Source organism: Spinacia oleracea, chromosome 6 (assembly GCF_020520425.1).
Source record: "Spinacia oleracea cultivar Varoflay chromosome 6, BTI_SOV_V1, whole genome shotgun sequence".
Lineage (NCBI taxonomy): Eukaryota > Viridiplantae > Streptophyta > Magnoliopsida > Caryophyllales > Amaranthaceae > Spinacia > Spinacia oleracea.
The window spans coordinates 117,485,202-117,509,242 of NC_079492.1; the positions used below are offsets into that span (position 1 = coordinate 117,485,202).

Consider the following 24,041-nt stretch of genomic DNA (forward strand, 5'->3'; position numbering starts at 1 on the left):
TGGCCATGTGCGCGCAGCCCATGCGCTGCCTCGCATCGCTGCTGCTCACCATCGCAAGGCATCACGCATGGTGCTCGCTACGCGCGCCAGCGCTCGACGCACGAGCATGCTGCCGTAGCCCATCGCTGGGCGCAGCGCTCGTCGCACGTCGCAACATGCACCCGCACGCCATCGCTGGGCGCATCGCTCGTCGCACGCACAACAGCGCTCGCTGCGCGCGAGCGATCGATGCTTGGCGCAGCACTCGTAGCACGCGAGTTTACGCTCGCTGCGCGCGAGGCTCCGCACGCTTGCGCGAGGCAGTGCGCGCTGTGGTGCAGCTCGCTTGCTGCCCACACGCGACTGCTCGTGCCTTGCTCTCGCCCTCGCCCATTCGCCCATTGCACACAGCCCACGACACAAGGCAGGGCTGCTGCCTTGTGCTCGTGCACCATGGCCTTGCTCATTGCATTCGTACCGCATGGGCGACGAGCTCCCTTGCTCGTCGTCACATGCCCACACTATACAACACCCCTTAAGGGTAACACGTAGCGTCCATTGCTTTGTGCGTGCAAGTTATATGAGCGAATCGCATAAAAATTTAAAATTTATATTCAAAATTAATGACAAATTAATAAATAATATTAAGGAAAATTTGGTAATATTAATCCAACCTTTGACCGATTTTCTTTTATTAAGCCCACCTACGACATATTTTTTAATAATCCCACCTTTATTACCCAACAACTTTTATTGGGCCCAACAGGTCATAAAACTGTTGTAAGCGGCATTATTTCTCTATATGGCAGTACTCTCTCTCGATATATTCAGTCATCATCATCAATTCATCACCATCTCGTTGACTTTTTCACCGATTATCGGCCACTTAAACCCAATAAAAGTCGTCGGGTAGTAAAGGTGGGATTATTAAAAAATATGTCGTAGGTGGGATTAATAAAAGAAAATCGGCCAAAGGTTGGATTAATATTACCAAATTTTCCAAATATTAATTTCATAATTTTAGGGCGAATAATCGAAAATTTATTATTCAATTGATTTCCGATTAACATGTATTCAAGTCTAGGTCATAAAAATTTAAACTTTAACATAAATTTACAATTTTTATGATGGTTTTTAATCATAGGTATCTAATTAAATTATGACTAATTATGAAAATCAAATTAATTCTAAATTATTCCAATTTTCAACAAATTAATCATAATTACAAATTAGATTGCATAATTAACAAGGCTAGGCATTCAAACTTGTTAAACATATACAGTAGGTCAATCAAAAATTCAAGATTTATCAACAAGAATCGCAAATATTTAATTTAACATCTTAAATTTACGAAATTTTGCATTCGAAAAACTAAAACCTCCGAAAAGTCATAGTTAGGCTTCGAATTTGAGAATTCTGGATTCGGCCGAAAAATATTTTTTTTGTCAAAATTTTAGAAAGCCTTTTACATGCGGAATTGACACAAAAATCACTCGATTTGGATGAGTAACGAAGAAACAGCCGAAAAACTGCGTACGTATAATTAAATAAACGCAATTTGCAATTAATTAACAATTACGAATATTAATCACCCCTTTTAATTCTTGCAAATTTGTAATATTTAACCATGTTCATGCAATTTAGATTATGAAAATAATAAGAGGCTCGTGATACCACTGTTAGGTTATGATACATATGACAATTCATAAATCATGCGGAAAAACCATAAAGCCAGGAAAGCATATTATTTACACATAATCATTTAGCATAGTTTAGATGCATACTCTTTGTTGCGTGCCTTCCCTAGCTGCGCCCGAACCGAACAAGAACAAGTCTTTAGGACTCCAAGTGTCGTCCCTCCGTAGATAGTCCACAGCACGTCCGGATCCGCCTTAAGCTTGACCAACTAGGATCGCCCTTAAGGTACTTAGAATTTTCGGCTAGTATAGGCAATTGTATGACTGAATTTTTGCTCTCAAAAATCACTTTGAATACTTGAATACTCTATGTAAATATGTGACCCTAGGCACCTATTTATAGAGTTATGGAAAAGGATTTGGAATCCTATTAGGATACTAATTTATTTAATTATAATCCTACTAGGACTCTAATTAAATAAACTAAATCTTTTAGGATTAGATTTAATCATATGAAAAATCCCGGTAGCCTTAGGATTCGAGTAACACATTTCGAGTGATACGCTAGCACCGCACGCAGGCCTTGTGGCCCACGCACAGCGCCAGCCCACTCGTCGCAGCCCCGCGCGCGCGCCAAGGCCATTGCTGGGCCTGGCCTTGCGCTGGACTGGGCGTGGCTTGGCAGCGTGTTTTTGGGCGCTTGGGCTTGCTGAGCGTAGGCCTGGCTTCGTGATGGGCCTTCGTCTAGCAAGTCTCGTCCGATGCTAATTCGTACGACGCGCTTCCGATTAAATTCCCGATTCCGGAATTTATTTCCGATACGAACAATATTTAATATTTCCGTTTCCGGAATTAATTTCCGTTTCGAACAAATATTTAATATTTCCGTTTCCGGAATTATTTTCCGATTCCGATAATATTTCCGATTCTGACAATATTTCCGTTTCCGGCAATATTTCCGATTCCGACAATATTTCCATTTCCGATAATATTTTCCGATACGTACCATGTTTCCGTTTCCGGCAACATCTACGACTTGGATAATATTTATATTTCCGATACGATCCATATTTCCGTTTCCGGCAATATCATCGTTTCCGGAGCATTCATTTCTTGCCTGTGACGATCTCAGCTCCCACTGAAACCAAGATCCGTCGATTCCGAATATCCATATATGGAGTATTTAATGCTATTAAATACTTGATCCGTTTACGTACTATTTGTGTGACCCTACGGGTTAAGTCAAGAGTAAGATGTGGATTAATATCATTAATTCCACTTGAACTGAAGCGGCCTCTAGATAGGCATTCAGCTCACTTGATCTCACTGAATTATTAACTTGTTAATTAATACTGAACCGCACTTATTAGACTTAACATAGAATGCATACTTGGACCAAGGGCATTATTTCCTTCAAGGCAGATCTGCGGGTTTCCAGAAAACTCAATCTTTAACAGCTCATAAATTCCTCATAAAATCTCGGATTCTTGCAAATAATATCTTGTTGGAAGTCTACGGAATCCAGGTTTCCAATGCTGCTGGTCTCGCATCAATGGACTTCGTAAATATCGAGTTATGGCCCAAAGAGTGGAGGTCTGTCCGTTTTAGCGAAGGCCAAGTAAAAGCCTTATAACTTATTCGTTTTAAATCGGATTTGGGCTTATGATAAGTGTAGACACCTACTTTTGTCCCCGTTCCCGCAAGGGAAAGGTTCGATGATGAAAGCATAAAAACTCCACTTGACAACGCATCTCCTATAAAATTAACGAATCTCAATTCCCTATTTCATTTCATCCGAAACCTGCTATTTATGGAAACCTGCTAAAAATAGTAACTGCCGTAAAAGGTAGCGTCTAAAAGTGGCAAATCATAAAAGATAGAAACCTGTCAGAATTAGGTGTTGCACTCCAACATAAATCCTAAATGAGATAGAAAACTGCGAGAATCCTATTCCTAATAGGATCCGGAAATAAGAGTTACGTATTAATTAAAATCCTAACGAACCTAGAGTTCGTAACGGGCCCAGACGCATTCCGTCATGAAATTGATACGCACTAAAAGACTCAAATTAATCTCAAACTCTCCGGATTCTAGGAATCCGAATCTGACAAAGAAACGGCCCAAACAGCAATTTCAACGCCCAGCCCTGGGCGCTGAAATTGCCAGGATCCTATTTTCAACGCCCAGAGCTGGGCGCCGAAATTACCTGGGACGTGTTTTTTTCTAATTCTTTGCGGATTAGAACTCTGCAATTCTGTCTTTCCACGAACTCTTCCCTATAAATAGGCCCCTAGTTTCGACGTGAAAGGACACAACAACACATAATATATTCTGAGTATTGACTCTAAACCCCTTAGCCTAAGCCTCTCACTGCGAAACTGTTCACGCGTTCTGTCGCAATCGATCCATAAATCGAACAGAACGTATCCTGTCCCATAATTGAGATTCGTTAAATAAAAGGAGAAATAGCAAAGTCAAAGTGGTTAGTTTTCTGAGAACCGTGACGCACCTCTCAAGGGTGCGTCGTGATGTGTCCCTTTTCGATGATTTAACTGCTTTCCTCGCCCTTTTTATGAACTGTTAAACTAACCTATTATGATTGTTCTATCACGCCTAACAAATATAATATTTTTGGGAAACCGGATTATCATGCTAGGTCCCTTAATGTTATTTAAATCAGATAATCACGATCGAATTAGTATTATATGTTGCAGACCGCTAAAATCAACTCAGATTAGTTTAATAGTTAATGCATGTCCCTTCAATTATTTATGCTGAGCTAGTAAGGATATCCTGCCTCTGGAGTTATCGACGAGCGAATTACTCCTCTCGGTAGTTACAGTCCCCCGAACCCTCAATCTCTACCTTGCGGGTGTATATTGAGAGATCCCCACACCAGGGATCACAAGGGAACCTACGGCCGTCGTGGTCAAACATAATTGCACTCCCTTTATGTCACGATAACCGGGTTTTGTCAGTTTTTCTCATTGTCGTTAAAAACTGAATGGCGACTCCTATATTACTAGTCAATTGGGTGTATACTCACAGGAAATCCAATTACACTTGATTGAATAAAAAGAATCGTCACACCCACGAGGGACAAGGTCACGCATTAGCCTCGTGCTTTTTCGACCCCCTCACAATAAGTCTATGGAAAGCTTTTTCCAAGGCCTATAAAATCATTAGTGCATGATCCAAATCATAACATTATAAGACAAACTTTGACTTCGTAAGGACGTATCATTTGCTAAACGGGCTAACGAGCGTATTCTAGGCACTCGTGAGCATTTTAAGTAACTTGGGTTAACATGTACATGTATTGTGCCCAATAAGTATGAGTTTTAGAAGTGCTATTGTCCGAGCTATGTTATTCTAGGGCCTGAAGCCAAGCACTAGAACATTGTGGCACATACAGGTGTGTTGTAATGCGGACAATCATATCGATGCAACCACATATTAAGCCGTATCGGAATGCGAATGCGACTAAATATGTGTCCATTCTATTTCAGGAAGCTTTCTATTTATGGAAGTTTACTATATTTAACAGGTTCTGCTTCGGATGGTCTTTTCAGTCAGTCGAGGGTCGTTCTTTAACTAATCAGAGTGCACTGTTGGCGAGCGGGTTATAGTTTCATCATCGAACATACCGTGTCGGGCCTGGGGACAAATATAGGCGTCTAAACTACCTAATTTTAAATTCTTTGGAAATATGACGTCTGATAACAATTTGAAGATTTGGGTAAAGACTAGTTATTGACCAGGGCGAAGCTCCGGATTTTATTGTTTTTGTTATTTGTTCTTTGTACGGTTAATGATTGTTTTTGTTGCAAAACTTTCTGCATTTGCTTTATTTAATTTGTTTCCATATATGTTACAAAATTTCCTTTAAATGTACGAGGGTTTCTAGAATAGTTCTGATACTTTGTTTTTTTCAAGTCTTACTTGATTGGTACTCCGTATAAAACTTTACTTTTCTAATTTACTTATAAACACAAGAAACTTCTTAAAGTATCAATTATTATAAGGACAAATTATTTTTTACCACCTATGAAAATCTTATTTTTTACCACACCTAAAAAACTAAAACTTGTATTTTACCACCTAAAAAAAACTATACCTTGTTTTTACCACCGGAAAACGAAAAAATAGATGAAACCTTTATGTGTGGCTACCTAATTCAATTTTCTTCCAACTTTTTACGCTCCTTGTGTGATTTTCTTTAACTCTTTCACCCTTCTCTCTGTACTTCTCTCTTTACTGCCATTGAATTTTGTCAATTTTCTGAATTAATGGTGGTGAAAAATCATGTGAATTCATGTAAGATAAGGAAGCAGGGGAAGAGAAGAGAGTTAAATACATGAAATCGTGGAAAAGGAAAACATATCAGAAATATTACTGTTATTGTGGCCCCTCACATAAAATTTTCATCTATTTTTTCATTTTCAGGTGGTAAAAAAACAAGTTATAATTTTTTTAGGTGGTAAAATACAAATTTCAGTTTCTTAAGTGGTAAAAAATAATTTTTCAATATTTTAGGTGGTAAAAAATATTTTATCCTTATTATAAATTGAATAACAAAAAGTATATATTTTTGAAAAACACACAATTGATTAGCTAAAGAAGTAGTGTAATTAAGAAAGATTAAGTTAGAAAATTTATAATAGGTAATTATTCAAATAATACAATAGGCATTAAAGTTTTAATAATTATTAGAATGAATTTTGTCTTTTTTCATTACTTTAAAGTCATATGTTATAAATTTATAATCATTGTAGAGATGGTTAGAACTTTACATTATGAATAATAAGAGGTCGTGGGTTCGAACATTGGTACTAACATTTTGTGATGATAAAATTGAGTAATAATGGATGTGTGCGTGCGCATGACATGACACATCGTCATTTCATTTGCCAAATCATAGTGACACATGACTATGTGACATTATTTCCTTTGGAGATTTAATATTAGTGTAGATTTGATTAAATGTCGAGGAGAGATAAGAAAGAAAGAAGAAGAAGAAGAAGAAGAAGAAGAAGAAGAAGAAGAAGAAGAAGAAGAAAAGGGTGGGGAAACAAAATTTTGGAAGGAAAGTGTTAAGGAAATATATTTCAATGGCTACAATAAAACGGTAGCCACTACAATAAACTAAAATTTATCCCTTCATCATTGTTGATTTACCTGCGCCATTGATTTAGTTGATTTTATAATTTTAAACAAAATTGCTAAAAAAAAAAACTATGAATTGAAATTCTCTCGTTTTTATCCCACGTTTGTTTTCTCTTATTTTTCAACCACTTAACCATTAAAATTCGAATGTAAAATACATCAACGAAACATGATTCCATTACTCATCTATTTTTTACTTTAAAACCATCTAAAATTATTTAATATGATTAACATTCGAACAAATTTCCTTCTCCGCCAAAATACAAATTAAATTTGAAATTGGACAAAGTTTGAAGAAGTCTTGTACGAAGGGTAAGTTTGTAATAGAGAACTGTAAATTTAAAATATACTAGGTTAGGTCCCGTGTAACGCACGGTTGAGACTAATTTTCTTTTTCTGTTCTAAATAATTTATTTAAAAGAAATTTTAGGTATCCTTTTCTTTTGAAATTGAATAATATTAGTAACCGTAACCAAACCCGTACCCTCGATCTATCAAGGTTTTTGGATATGGTATTGATTTGATAACCACATCATTTATAATACCCTATTTTCTAGACCGGAAATATAGCTGGATTTCGGGTTTATAAGTAATGATGTTGAACCCACCTTTAGCACTTGTTTTAAATAAAATATTTAATAAATAATTTTTTTGTTTGGGTATGGTCGTATAATAACACATGCAAAGTAATTTACTTATTAATTAATTATTGTAGGTGAAGAGTATAATAAAAAATTTGAAATTTTTTTATGAATATCAAAACGATATTTTGCTATTTTGATATTATAGAGTTTCCGTAATAGCTTACTACGTATATTATAGAAACAGTATATCAAAAAAATTGTGATTTTTTTCCTTTCCTAACATATATATTTTCAAATCAACATTAATTTTTTTTTTTTTTATCCTTGTTGTAATACATGAAATCATAATTTATTTTTTCATATGTACTTCCATTATACTTCTTGTGTTCTTATTTACATGAGACAATGGGATTTTAGACACTATATATTCACACAAACACCTTTGACTTCCTTTTGTGGTTTATACATAAGAAAAAACATAGTCGTGTGAGGTCTTATTAGATTCGTATCAGTAAATATTATTTAAATATCAACTTTTTACAATTTTTCCGATATACAATTAGAGATATTAATGTTTGAAATCGTGCATTGGCAAACGTGCTAAATAATTGTGTCATTTAAAATAGAACGGAGGAAGTATTAAATAGAAGGAAAGATAAGAAGAAGAAAAAAATCAGAAAATCAGATATTTTAAAATATTCTTTAGTTAAAATATTTTTTAAACAAACTAAGGAAAAATATTTTCAATTAAAATCAGATATTTTTAAAAGATTCTTTATAATATGACGAAATCTTTTCGGCGGAAAAAAAAGGGAAGAAAAAGGAAAAAAATATTAAGGGCTCATCAGAAAATGACACGTGTCATTCCTGGTGTGTCTTTTAGTATAGAGTAATAGATGAACATATCCGAAGAAAAGAAGAAGGGAAAGGATAGTCATTATCAAATTTGTAATTTGCAGCTATGTTCTTTAACTCATCAAAACATATCAAAGTAATTTGATACTTCTACTTAACACTTAACAGTGATGCAAATTTGTGAAAAAAAAGAACGAAACTTGTGAGTGGGTTTAAGGTTTTAGTGATTCAATTCGTTGATCAGATTGGAAACTCCGAAAGTGTATGGTTCGAATTTGATTATCTTGTTGTAGAATTTGTTCTTGAGAGTGAATTATTCTTGTATGGACCTGGTCCAATAATTTATTTGTAGACCTATATATAGTATAGTTAGTAATTCACTCTACCACCCCTTTTACATACATGGTGATCTTTATTGTTTATATAGTAACAATAGTAAATTAAACACCAATTTTCTTAGATATAGTAAACATTTTTTCAATCAAAGTAACCTTATATTTTCAAAAGAGAATTGTGACTTAAAACTCCCTCGAAAGATAGGGCTTCTCTCCTCCTAGGCGAGCTTGTAACTCAGTCACGAACGGTTGAACCTTCGGCAGTATAGCTGACAAACTGGCCTTGAGATGCTCATCGCTCAAGTTAGATGGGGATGATGAAGATGTAATTGATCTAGGTGAGATCGAATATGAGGACACAGATGAAAAACTTGCGCTCCTGGTGGTGGGGAGGCTTCTGACTGAAAAACCCTACAATATTGACACTTTCAAACGCACAATGATGAAGGTATTGGCACCTACCTATAACCTGATAATTAGGGTTCTTAGCCCAAATATGTATGCCTTCCAATTCTTCCACTGTCAGGACAAGGAGAAGGTCATGAATGGTAGGCCTTGGTGTTGGTAGAATAATCTTTTTGCCCTAGCGGATGTAAAAGGAGAAGAAAACTGAACTGTCTAGATCATGTCTATATTAGAACTAATCTGTCCATATCATGTCCATATCATAATGTATATGTCCAAATCAAAATCGATTTGTCCAGATGATGTTCAACTCAGAGCTGAACATGATCTGAACATATCATGTCCATATCAGAACTGAAATGTCCTTACCATAACCGATATGTCTAGATCAAAACCAATCTCTCCAGATCATAATCTGTCCAGATCAGAACCGATATGTCTAACCGATTTGTCCAGATCATGTCCAAATCAGATCTCAGGTATTCAGACCAAGATCGGTATGTTCATATCTTGTCTAGATAAGAACTGATCTGTCCAGATCATTAGCAGATCGAAATTAATCTATCCAGATCACAACCGATATGTCTAAATCTCATGATTAGGTTCAAATCAGAACTAATATATATGTTTAAATCAAAATTGATATGTCGATATCATGTCTAGATCAGAACCCATTTGTCCAAGTCAAAATTGATTTGTCCTGATCATTAGATGAAAACCTATGTTGCATAACATAACTGATATATTCATACCATGTTCAGGTCATAACCTATATATTCAGATCAAAACGAGTATGTCAGGATCCTGTCCTATATATTCATATCAAAACTAATATATCCAGATCCAAACATATCATGTCCAGATCATGACTCATATCTCCGAATTAGAATCAATCTATCCGGATCATAACCGATATGTGTAGAACATGTCCAAAACCCATATGTCCAGATCAGAATCGATACATGTAAATCATATCCATGTCTTTCTAGTATAATGAATAGTTAAATTATGAGCAAAGTCAAAATTTAATAACATTTATTTTACATGTAAATCGTTTATAATTAATAGTTGTAAATTTTTATTTAAATCTTAATTCAGAAAAATATGATCAGATCAAGAGAAATAAACGGGGCCTATGTTGGATTAGGAAAGATTGATCACATATAAACCTAAAATAGGGTTAGGAACAACAAATATCTATTGATAGGTAGAGTATCTCCTCTCTCGTTATTTTTTCAATACGGAATTATTAATTTAGTATTTACATGAGAATTGTATTCTTAACACAAGTCTCTCACACCATGATAAAATGCACAAATCACAAAGTCATTCTAGTAAATCGATTCCCCTTGTAGTTTATTCATTCATTCATTGTTTTTTTTGGTGTTAACAAACGGTTCACCCTTAGGGGTAATTCGGATTCGGGGCGAGTCCTGGGTGGATAGGTTCCGATCTTCTCCCAATTATTATTACAGGGATCGAACACGCGATTCTCCCTACCAAATTCAATCTCAATTAACACTAAACAAACAGACAATTGGTTCATTCATTCATTGTCGTTTAACTTATGCATTTAATTAGATCCAAATACACACGATTAGAACACACCATAATCACTCGTGAAAGAGAGGTAACTCTATGCACATTATCGCATAGCCCAAAGGCAATTCTTTTCCCCGAGAACCCGAAAAGAGGGCTGCGTGGCCGGTGGTCATGTGATTTGAACAGGTAAACATTGGGCCTATGTTTGGGCCCTATATTTGGACGGCCCATTTCAATGCAAGGTCATGTTATTTACTCAAAGACTTTATTATGAATCAGTTCACCATATCTTCACCCGAAAAGATGAATAACCTAACTATATTAAAGACAAGCTCGTATGATTTCCTAAAATGTCTCCTTCATTGCAGGAGAAAAACTCACAACCTTGTAGCTTCATGCATCTTTATCTCCTACTACGGTACCTACCATGTAAAAGATGTTGTTAATGTTGAACATATATATTTTTTTATGCATAGAAATCAACTAAAACTATGCAACTCTGTCCTTGAAGTATCACATATAAAAGACCTACTTAGCTTTACCCAAATTACATACATCATTACCTCAGCAGAAGCATCAAAATATTAATGGCTCTCTATCCTTCCTGTTTCGTGTCATTGATCCTTGTATCAATGGCGGTTGTTTCATCTGCGAGTGAACTCGACAATGGTTATCTCCAAAATCCGGAGCACAGCTTTCCAAATGATCAGCCACAGCAACATGGCAACGGCCTCCCAATGGACAGTCCTACAATAAATTACCATGTACCGAGTAATCTAAGAAGACCTGAAAACCGAGCAAACCCTACACCGGTGCACAGGAACCCTGAATCCTATCCGATACCCATACCAAAGATACCTGTGACTACACCATCACCGGAGCATAAGATGCCCAGGCACAACCACCCGTTCCCAATGCACAAAATACCACATCACACCCCAATACCAATGCCTGTCTATAGGAAGCCAATATACAATAGGCCTATACACAACCCAACCCCTATATATGCTCCACCAATTTACAGGAACCCAACAGCCCCTGCCCCATTTTCAGATCCTGTATCCTCTCCATCACCACCTCCACCTGCAACAAACCAATCTCCCACATATGGTCCGCCTCCACCTCCACCTGCAACCAACCAATCTCCCACATATGGTCAGCCTCCACCTGCAACCAACCAACCTCCCACATATGGTGCACCTCCACCGTATAAGTCACTAGACTATGTTCCAGCTCCAATTTATGACTCCCCAATTCATGAACCCCCTCATCAAAACTAGCTACTTTCTTCTTTTACACCAACAATGGGCAAACAAATCTGTCGTTTACACACCATCTCTAATACTATACTATGTAATTTTACCATCTAAACCTTTACCTCAGCTGTTCAAGTATGTGCACCAGGAAGAAAAAAAAACTGTCTTTCAGTATGATGAGTGGATTATAATTATTTCTTCATCTTCTGAATCTATTTGTCTAAGTGGATTAATCATTATTGTCTCTTACATGTAATATTTATTTCTCATCTAGAAATTAAACAACACTGACTCTATTAATTCTTATTAAATAAATTGATTATTACCAAGACAGAAGAATTTTTCTTAATTATTTCTAAAATCTGGAAGCATTCACTGGGAGTACTTGTACTGCAATTCGTAAAACAGTTACAGCGTGATGAAGGGAAAATTCAGTGATAATGTCTTTATCACGCAATATCTATCCCCATTCCTCAACTTTTGACTTTGTGAGAACAAACCTTGGTAACAATGTGAAAATTGATTCTTAGGGGCGCACTAGGTATATGTTTCTGAAGAATGTTTTCTCGCAGCAATGTCAGAGTTTAGATTCCATTGCCTAACTAACAGTTCAAATCAGACAATCTAGTTTACATAAGATTATCACTCTCGGAAATATTTTCCACTTATAGTTAGTGTATTACTTTCAGAAACTCATAAATACTACCTACAACTAATGGAGAAGCTGCTGACAGATACATGTAAGAGGAAAAAAAATCTAGATGATTTGCAAAATAATATCTTGAGCTATTCACCGTCAAGTTGGAGATATTCAATCTCATGAATAGGATTAAATATGAGCTATAAGTAACTGCTTTGAGTCAATAGACACAAAACAACAGCCTTAAGGTTCATGCTGTCATGCAAGATATTTTCGTACATAAGACGAATTAATCTCAACTTTAAAACAAACCTGAAACTTTCATCATCATGGCTTTGCATCTTGTCTGGCGAATAACTCGTCATGCTTTCTCTCCTCTGTGTAGCTTCTGGACTATGGAGGTAGGAACACTGTCTAATTCTCCGGAAAGGATCAATTGAAAACAGCAGACATCTTTTTTTGGAGGTATACATTGTGTATATGTAGAGGACAATCACTGAAAGTGGGATAACAACCGTAAGGTATGAAATTCACTCGCTTTTAACACCATGATACATATGGTAGATGAACATTGACGAAGAACGGAAACCAATTGCACCAAGCATCAGGAAACATGCATAACAAATGCAAGCGTTGTAGCCCATGAAGTAGCACAACTGCATGAGACCACTCATATTTGACCTGGCATAGAAGTATATACAATATACAAACATAAATATGGCAGTTGATCCTCCACGTAATACTGATCTGCAGAAATAGAAGAAATTTACTGTAAGTCTTAGGAACTTTGAGTAATGAAAAGGGTAGCAGCGATTCTAGCACAAATGGGGGAAATACAAAGCTAAGACAACTTGGAAGAAAATAAATGAGAATATGCTCTCTCTACTGTTGTGTTTAGTCCAAAGGAAAACATTTTAAACTGAACATTTTACTCGATGGGAAGTACTATTACATTACCATGGAAATCAGGTTTCGCACTTCATTTTCCAGCGTTTTGTTCATTGTTAGAAGGAAAAGGAAAAGGGGAAATGAAGACAGAAGAAAATGACTTTCCTACCAAGCAAGAATAGTCTGCATGTTACATGAATAAAGTAAGCAACAACAACGAAATAGAAATGACATACCTCCACCACCATTCCGGGTCTTCCACAGAGAGTTGGATATATGTCAAACCGACACTTAATATAGCAGTAAGTAAGACAAGGATTGAGAAGCTGATGAACATAATGCTTGGCAGCGTAAATAGTTTGTAGCTCCACATGCTTGCATATAACAGATGCAACTCCACGAGAACTGCACTGAAAGGTAAGAGACCACCAAGAAACATTTGAATGTGGGTTTTCATATACCAAGTTAATGGAGGAATCTCTCTCACGTATTTCTTGGTAGAAGGCACAAAATTTGTACAGCACCTACGGCGTCCAACAATTCCTCCTAATGCAAGAAGCGGGGCAGTAATAAATGTATGTATCAGCAACATCACAACAATGGTGCCGAAAGGAAAGGCAGCAGTAGACCCATATGACATAGCCACTGTAGTAAGGATAGATAGGACAAGTAAAAATGGCCCCATAAAAAGAATCCCGGTCAGGAGGACACTTCTTTCCTGCAATATTAATCTTTTTTCATTAGGAAAGAAAATTCAATACACTCTCCAACTCTAAATAATAGCCCATATACATATTTGATTATGATCATTGTAAAGTTTTGAGTAAAATTGTCATACGTATGCTTTACTTTTAAAAGTTTTGCATACACACCAACCAATGTTGTGCTGTTTCAGAAAGACTATTAAAATTATCATTAAGGATAGTATAGGAAAAGTTCAAATTCTAACTTACCAAGCATAGAAAGAGACCTATTATTTTAAGATGATTTTTAATAGAAAGGTGGCCTGTTATTTAAACCACCCATGCAAGAACACGGAAAGACAGAGAAGGAAAGAGGGGCAGATAAATGTGTTTCAGATGCATTGTGGAAAGAAATCTTTTACCCATCCAGTTTCAGAAAATTGGCAATGGAATGAAGCAGCAGTATATCCAGCAACCGCAGACGTTACAGTGTATATGACAACCACAGCTGTCCATAAGTTCCCATGGGTGTAAGGATCTAGAAGACCAAGAGAGGTTAATGCAAACAAACAGCAAACCCTGAAAAGGTTTAAATGTAGGTTAGTAAGAAACACTTAGAGTGCTGCTGCAAACAAGATATTGCAACAGGTCAAAGAAAACAACACTTTCTATGTAGATTAGACGTGCTAAGTCTACGCGCATGAATGTTTTACAAAATTTGATACAAGTATCAAAGCGAAAGGTCCAAGTTGCCTTACACAAGAAATAGTTGGGTACCACAACCAAGCACAGCACAAAAGAGAGACAGCAATGTCGGGCATCTAAAAACAGCACCATCAATGCACGCCCATCCAAACTCTCTATCATCTTCATCTCCGTTAGAATACCTAGAATTCAAAATGGTTAACTGTCGACCAAGGAGAACCCAGAACCCTGCTTGAAAACTCAAAATTTCAAGCAACAACACAAATATCTAGTGGAACTGCTAAATTACTTTCTTAAATCATTCTTGACATTCCACCAATAAAGCATGGCCAGTAATCCCATTGATAGCAAAATGATGACAACTGAAATAATGACTGAAAACCAGTGAAGCTGCTGAATTGGTGATAGCAATGATGCCCTCGAATATCTTCTCATTCTGTTTGCGAATTGGGTGGATGTTGCATTCCAATTTACAGAGTAGGTAAATGTCACATCAGTTTCAGTATCTTCTGTTATGTCGACAACGTGATTTGGGTCACTGAAAGCACGCACTTCTATAACATTATTTCCATTATATAAGACATCTAACTGAACATGAGTGAAAAGATAGAACCTCGTCCCTTTCATATAAGGATTCAAGCTCTCGCCTTCAATTTTCCCAATGAATCCCCAAAACGGAAGGTCATCATAGAACATCTGGAAGTAATAGTCCCTTTGAATTGCATCACGGAATTTTACATGTTCCTCCCTTCCAAGTTTTTTGGTGCACCATTTCTCCGCAATTTTCATCTTCTGGAACCTAATATCATAGCGAGTGTTTGTCAAATGATAAGCACTTAAAACTTCCCCAAGTGATTCCTTTCTTCTGATTAAAGGATCTGCAACCAATACATGAAGAACCAAACACAGGATTCAGCTACCTTGAAGCAGTAGAGCTCATACAATGGTTTCTTTTGAAATTGATCCACTGATTCTGCAGACAAGCTTAAAAGACTAATGCTCTAACTGTTTATATTTTTGCAGACAAGTGGTTGCCAGATAAGCAAACATATCAAGAGATCCGCTTAAATAAATATGGGCTGAGAAGACGTCATTTTGGGTGCAGGAACTTGAAAGACTGCGGAAACATCTTTGGTCAATCATCCAGCAGAGGTGCAAAATGAAGCAATTCATCTTGCAAAGTGCCGAAAGGTAGCTCAAGTGTCCAAAAAGAACGAAAGTGTGATGGGATTTAAACTAGCTACCAAAAATCGCACAATGAATTACATAATTCAATACTATAATTATGTGGTACACACCAGTTCAACCAGTGTCTCGCTTTATTAGTCTGCAGTATTCAAACCCATCTAGGCATCTACTAATCATATTGATCAAATGGACTTTGATTTATGGTTGTTCAGAAATGCAGGGGTATGCATCAACAAACTAGCAGTTACTTCAACTTACTTCAAAAAAAAAAAAATCATTTTCACTACAGTTTGCAATATCATGTTAGCAATTTTAGCAAATGAATAATATTGCAAACATATGTGTAACAAGTGATTGTTGATTGAATTTTCTACCCAAGTTTTGATAGAAAATTCACTAATTGTAACTTTGTAAGACTATTAGCAAACCTGGACGGCAGAATGGCAAGTCGAAGTATTCGTATGTCTCACTGCAAAAAGGCGAAAAATCATATCAAAATTTCCTTACAAAAGTTACTAACAATGCTGTTCTGCAATACATTTCTACAACAGAACTAGAAAGAAAACAACGAAATCGAACTCGGAATTTAACCCAAGTTGACAGACTCAGCATGCCACATAGCCATTTAATAACAAGCAGAAGAATTTGTCAACTGAAACAAATATGTCTCAGAAATCTGTCACATACAAAAAGTTACAGACCCACAACATCAAATTTTCAAATCAAGGGATACAATAGCTGCAAAACCCTCAATGAATTAATTAAAAGAAAAAGAGAGATAATAAATTTATAATTGAAGATTCACTAATACTTGCAATAAAATAAAATTACAATTAAGAACTCTATACCCAAATCACAGTGAAATCTCAAGGTCAAAATTTTAAAAGATAAAATCAAACCAAAAACTTCAATAAGGCAATCATAGTTGATTCTAACACATACATTTAAGAAATGAAATCAAAAATGGGAATGAAGTGGGTACCTCGGATTATCAAAGGGGCCAATTTTGTTGGCGAAAAGAGGGACTTGGTCCCCGACATTGTAGCGGTGATTGAGGGGAGGATTTGAGGAAGAAAGTACAGGAAAAACCCAGTAATTAATTACTATTGCTAGTAAGAAAGTTAGGATCTTTGACATGACTGAACTATGACTCTATGAGCTATATGACTGTCAGTCTGTCACTGTGTAGGCGTTTTGGGAGAATCCATTTCTTTTTGTTCTTCCCATTTCCTTTTTTAGCATTTCTTTTTGTTCTTCCCCTACTGAATCTTTACTATTTTTGGCCATAGTTTTTTTACCAATTTACCCTAAGATTCCCCACTATTTACCAAAAATACCCTAAAATTCTACCCTTTCCCACCCACTTTTACCCCACCCACCTTATTTAATTATTTAACCTAACCCTACCCCCCCTCCCTTTATTACCCATCCCTTTCTCATTTCACTCTCTCACCTCTCATTCTGATTTCTCTCTCTCTCATTCTGATTTCTCTCTCTCACCTCTTCGGATCTCTCTCTCTCTTATTCCACTCTCTCTCTCTCTTAAAATCCCTCCCCTGTTCTTGAGAAAACCCTAGGTTTTCCGCCTCTGATCTGGGTTTTCCTCTCCAAATCTCACAAATCTGAAACGTTTTCGCCGAAAAACTTTCATAAAAATTACTCGGATTCATTTTCCGATCAGATCCCCTCTATTTTTGTCCCCTTTTTGGTCTCTAATCGTCACTGATCTTTGTTTTTCTGGTACGTTATGGGTTCTTCTTTGTCTAGAACTCGAGGTGATTCTGGGGTGGGAACTACTGGTCAAAGAATCCCCGATTCCAACTGTGATTGGGGATCCAAGTGCAACTGTCCCAATAACGAGCATTCCTACTCCGCCGAATATAAAAACAATCTGTATTTGGCCCAAAAAGAAAATACGAGTACTCGAAACTATTTGGAAGAATGGTTTCGGAAGAGGGAAGTGGAGCCAGGAGAGGAGGTTGAGTCAAAATATGACGATCGGAAACCCACTCCCTCAGATCTGCGTTTTTTCGGTGAAGGACATTCCGATGAGGTATTACTTTTGATTTTTTGCGATTTATTTAGGGTTAGTGATGTCGGTTTTATTAAAATGGTTTGATGATTGTTTGCATGTCTAAAAAGTGGGATTTGATAAATGTTGGATTTATTTGGAGTATTGTTCATTAAACTCGGATTATTTTTTGGATAAGTTGCTCTGATTTCCCATTGCATGTGTTAAAAATGCAGATCTGGTATTATTTCGAATTTTTTGGGAATTTTTTGGAGATTTGTTGGATTCATTCGGGCTTTTTATGTTATTCTTTGCTCTGTTTTCTCATTGCATGTTGTTAAAATTGAGTTCTGATTTTATTTTGTGCTCTGTTTTTTCATTGCATGTTGTTAAAATTGAGTTCTGATTTTATTTTGTGCTCTGTTTTTTCATTGCATGTTGTTAAAATTGAGTTCTGATTTTATTTGGAGATATTTGGAAATTATTTGAAGAAAATCGGAATATTCATGTGTTTTGTTGATCTGTTTTCCCATTGCATGTGGTTAAAAATGGGATCTGGATGTATTTGGGATATTATTTGACATTTTTGGGTAAAAATGGGATCTGGATGTATTCGGAAAATTAGTTGGATTTTAATGGAATTATTGTGTGATTTGCTCTCATTTATCTCATTGCATGTGGTAACCATGGTGATCTGAAATTATTTGGAACTTTATTTTGAGTTGTTTGATTAAATCTGATTTTAATTCATGGTCCCCTGTTATTTTATGATGGCACTAATCACGTTGTTTGTCCCCTATTGATTGCAAGGAACCAAGTGGGTCTGATTCATTTGATCTGGTGTATGTTGGAGAGTGTGAAAATGAGAATGGTGATGCTGTTGGGTCTCCAGGACAACTTTCATCTGGTTATCCCTCCTCAAAGAAAGGAGGAATAACCAAAAAATCGGCTTCAGCATCTGATGATGCTTAGATAAGTCTGTCTCCTTTCTCCCTTTTTTCATTTTATTGAATGCTGGCTAGCTGTGGAGTCATAAGGTGGATGCCAACAACTGTGATCTGTTGTTGGCCAGGGGTGTTGTTGTTTGGATGATGATGTTGTGATTAGTTGTATGGATGTTGATGTTAGATAATGATGTTATGATAATGATGATTGGATGATGGTGTTTCCATATGGTTATGAAATTTTGTGGAATGTTGTCTGTGTGATGAACATGATTTGATGGCTTAATGTCCCCTGTTTTATGGTATGTTTTGTGTATGATAAATATGATGCTTTGGTGAGTTTGAGATTTGATCAGTATAACTATGTTTTGGATTAGTAAAGGCATGAAATGAATATAATTTGGGGATAGGGTTTGAGTTATTTCAGTCCTCTCAGTGTGGCCTGGTGTTGAATGCTTAATGTCCAAGCATGTCCCTTTAGGATACAGTAATGTCCCTTTATTTATTGTGATCGATGATGAGTCTTTTTATTGCTGAGGAACAAGTCTTACTAACCACAAATGCTCGTGCTGCCATTAGTATCAGTAATGATATTTCTCGGGCGCTAAGTGTTTGTGATTTGGAGTTGTTTCAATGATGCTTGGGGACATTCTGAGATCAATATTAGGAGGTTTGTGATCTTCAATGATGTGATTGTTGATATTCTGAGATCTTTGTTTTGATAATTGTCCTTTAACTTCTTTTGTCGAACGGAGTGAATGTCATTTCACACAATGGAATGTGAATATCAATCATTCCGTTCGGCAGAAGAATGTTAAAGATATGATAGTATTGAAACTACTTGATCAATGATGTGTGTCAATATGTCTGAGAAATGAAACCCTACATGTTAATGATCTGTTTAATGCTTCATGTCCCATGAATCAGTGGAGGTCTGTGATGAGTCTTTCATTTGATGAGGTTCAAACCCTATGTTTTGATCAGTTCATGGTGATCTGATGCATTGTTGATTGTTATTGTTATGCTTGATCTGTGATGAGTCTTTCATTTGCTGAGACTCAAACCCAATGTTCCAATAACACTTGTGCACCATTAGCATCATTGATGCTCTTCCGGAGCTAAGTGTTAGGGGATAGGGTTTGTGTCAATGATGCTTGGGGACATTCTGAGATCTTATGTCATGTTTGACAGGAGAGGCAATTCATGTCTTGCAAAACATGTATAATGTGTTTCTGATATTCAATGATGTTAGTGTTGATATTCTGTGATGTATGTGTTGATAACCTGAGATATTTGATTCTAAACATGTCCTTCACCACCAATTACCAAAGGGAATACAGATCATGTCACATCATTGATTGATCTAGTATCCCCTTTGGTGAATTGGTGGTGAGGTTGTAAATCATTTAGAAACAAATATGTCAATGATGTAAAACAACTTAACTGAGATTAAATGATGTTGCCTTGTTCATTGCTTCCTTGTTTTTGCTGCTTTGTTCTTGCTTCCTTGTCCATTACATCTTTTGGCACATCGGCATCCAATTGGGAAGAATTTCCATCTGAAAATGATGTGATATGCATTCTTTCCATTTGGATGCCGATGTGTTTAGAGATGTGATGTGTTAAAGTTGTGTACTTATGCCTTGTGATCTGTGATGAGTCTTCATTTTATGAGTGTCAAACCCTATGTTTTTCAATCAAACTCATGCACCATTAGCATCCATGATGTTTTTCAGGAGCTAAGTTTAATTGGAAAGGGTTTGATTCAATGATTTTTGGGGACATTCTGAGATAATTATGATTCTTTGTTTATGTGAGGCATATTCCATGTGTTATCAATGATGAATTGATTGTTTTTGTCAAAATTACATCTTTTGACGCATCGGTTTCAAAATGGGAATAATTTCCATCTGAAAATGATGTGATATTATTATTTATTTCCATTTTGAAGCCGATGTGTTTAGAGTTGTGATATTGCAAATGCTGCCTTGTTCTTAATAACCCAATGCTGTCTTGTTTATAGTGTTGCCAATGCTGCCTTACCTCTTGTGCCTTGTTCTTTTTCTGCCAATGCTGCCTTGTTCTTGTTATGTACTCATTTGATGTTTATTGTCTTGCCTTGATTACTCTACATTGATGTGAATAAGAATGATGGAAAAAAACTTTACTAAACTTAAACATGAGATTCATTCATTGATGCTTCCAAAAGATATGCTTACAAAATGTTTTGCCTACATGTTATGCTTGCATTTAAGCTTACAAAAGTGACACATTGGTTTTACTTGTCAATTTAAAAACATGTCCCCAAAACACAAAAAGTTATCTAATTGTTTTCACCTTGCTTCACTGGTTTGCTTTCCATTCATCATAGAGTTGCATGCATTCATTAACTGCCCATATAGGTGCCTTGACTTGCTCTGGCAGTCTGCCTTCATCTTCTAAAATCTTCTTCTTGTTGTGTGGAAGTTGGTAATCATTGTTGCCTTTGTGTTTTAGAATCTCATTAGAAACAAACTGTAATGTCATCCACACATTAGACAATGTCTTAGGATGCAACTCATTAAAAGAATCATACACTGCTCCACTTAAGTCCTCCACAGTTTTAGGCATTTTCTTGTGCATAAGTGATTGTATTGACCTGAAAAATCCCAAGTCCAAGATGTTGCAATCTGGACTGTTTGCTGGCTGTTGAGTCAACACAAAAGTGAACCCATCTTGTTTGTAGTGTAGTTGCCATTCAGGATCATTTTGCAATATATGTGCCTTTGCATTATCTTGAATGATATAGATGACCTTTTCCCCTTCATGTGGTGGCCACTTTGCCTTGATTGCTGGAATTAGCATGTTGATCATCATTGCCCTTGTTTCAATTTGATTCACAGACTTCACTGGCTTTGTTTCAATGGTCCCCTTTACTCTGTTTTTTGATGTCCTCTTGGCTGCAACTGCATTTGTGAATGGAAATATGTCTATTTTACCATCAAATTCACAATTCCCATTTTCACCCCACCTTGGTCTGGCTACTGCTGCCATGAACATGAATTTTGGTATCTTGGTTCTTGAACTTGCACTTCTATGTGGATAGGGTTCATTGTTTGCAAGATAAACTCTCTGGTTTTTTTGAGTCAAATAAAACAACTTCTCATCAATATGAATGAAGTCATACATGCTGTAATATGTTGGTTCTTGTGGTATAGTGTAATCCATTATTAGTCTGAGTACCCACCTCATCCTTGCCATTTTGCATGCATCTGAAATGCCTGGATGCAAGGGACTTGAGTGTGGCTTAATAATTTTCCTCTTGATGAGCCTCCATACTGTTGTTGGTCCCAAATTGAGCATTCTTGCAAGATCTACAATGCATGTTCTGTCCCCCATGGCTATTTGTGCAATAGAGTCATATGTGACTTGAACCTTTTTCCTGCCACACTTGTGATACTTACTTTCCACCACATATGAATTCATTGCTGCCTTCTGCTTCTTTGCTTTGTCCCATATTGACCCTATGGTTTTTCTGTTGTAATCAAATTCTATGGCTGCATCCCTTATTGTCCCAAACAAAACAGTTTCTGAATCTGGAATTTTTCTATTCAGCAGGTACACCAAAATTTCAAGCCTCAATTCATTATTTATTCTAGGAGTCCTAGGCTTATGATGATCTGTTCTGGGTGTTGCTGTTTGATGATGAATTGGTGATGCATTTTCTGATGGTGGTGGAAAGTTCAAATCAAAAAGAAATGGTACCTCTTGAAAGTTGGTAGTTTGCTGCTGCCCTTCCCCTTCTACTTCTGGTACTTGCTGTACATATTCAGTGTTGTTTGGTACATCTTCATTAAACCTAATGTCCCCAAAATCAGCAGCAGTATTTTGAGAAGCTTGTACCAAGTCAGCAGCATCATCACCTACCTCTGAGTCAGAATCGGAGTTAATGCCATCGCCTTCATCATCAGAAAATCCGAGGAAATCGTCATCCTCTTGATCTGAAGCCATTAAGTCCCCTGTTTTTTTGCTATTTAATGCTGAATTGAGGAAGAAATTTTGGTGTTTTCCTTGTATTTATTGAACTTGGTAAAAGTCAGATTTTGGTCTTTTGTGGGGGGGAAAGTGACCCTATTTATAAAGGGAATTCACTATGTCAACCCCTCAAAAATTTGGAGGAAAATTAAAAATCCCCTGTTTTTTTATTTGGGGGGAAAATTTGGAGGGAAAACTGAAATCAATTGTTTGGGCTTAATTTCCAGCCAAAAAAAACGTGAGTCATTGTATGATTAAATCTGATTGGTCCATGTAACAGCTGATGGGTCCCATACCCCATGTGACTGAAATTTTTTGCTGATTTCTTTCATTACTTTAATAAAATATCTACTTTTCTCCCTATTAATTAAATACTTTCTCTCTCTTTACTTTATTCAATTTCTTACACCCAATCATTATTCTTACACCCAATCATTACTCATATCCCAATACAAACCAAGATTCAGTTTTCTTAAACCACACCCAACATTCTTTAGGGGGAGAACAAAAGGGAATGGAGGGAGTATATTTTAGTACTCCCTCCATTTCCTAAGGCTTTATTTGGTTGGGAGGAATTGGAAGGAAAAGAAAAGAAAGAAAAGGTAATATAAGGTTTTCTGATTTTGGTATAAATAATCAGCGCGTCTCCTGTGAGACCAGTCACACCATCAACTTGATGGTGTGACGAGCGCGAAACTAATAGCGTACCTCCCCTAAAACTATAAAAAAAAGTAACAGATCTAAACTATAGAAGTAACATGCCTAAACTAAAAAAGTACCTCCTCTAAAATTATATATATATAAAAAAAGTAACATGTCTAAACTATAGAAGTAACATACTTAAACTAAAAAAGTACCTCATCTAAAATTATTAAAAAAAAGTAACATGTCTAAACTATAGAAGTAACATACCTAAACTAAAAAAAACCTCCTCTAAAATTATTAAAAAAAAAAGTAACATGTCTAAACTATAGAAGTAACATACCTAAACTAAGAAGGTATCTCCCCTAAAACTACTCCGTATAAAAAAAGTAACATGTATAAACTATAGAAGTAACATACCTAAACTAAAAAAAGTACTTCCTCTAAAATTATATATAAAAAAAGTAACATGTCTAAACTATAGAAGTAACATACCTAAACTAAGAAAGTATCTCCCTAAAACTACTCCGTATAAAAAAAAAGTAACATGTATAAACTATAGAAGTA

General features: G+C 36.3%; 1 protein-coding gene across 1 annotated transcript; it reads right to left on the bottom strand.

Annotated features, from left to right (window-relative positions):
• Positions 1-12,500: 12,500 nt before the first annotated feature.
• Positions 12,501-17,072, bottom strand: LOC110797837 (transmembrane 9 superfamily member 5). Its single transcript, XM_022002957.2, has 7 exons — positions 16,846-17,072; positions 16,292-16,332; positions 14,965-15,553; positions 14,729-14,857; positions 14,393-14,549; positions 13,524-14,005; positions 12,501-13,146 (listed from the first exon to the last, which is right to left on the bottom strand). The coding sequence occupies exons 1-7, from the start codon at positions 16,998-17,000 to the stop codon at positions 12,930-12,932; spliced, it is 1,770 nt and encodes a 589-aa protein (XP_021858649.1). The 5' UTR covers positions 17,001-17,072; the 3' UTR covers positions 12,501-12,929.
• Between the last annotated feature and the right edge of the window lie 6,969 nt (positions 17,073-24,041).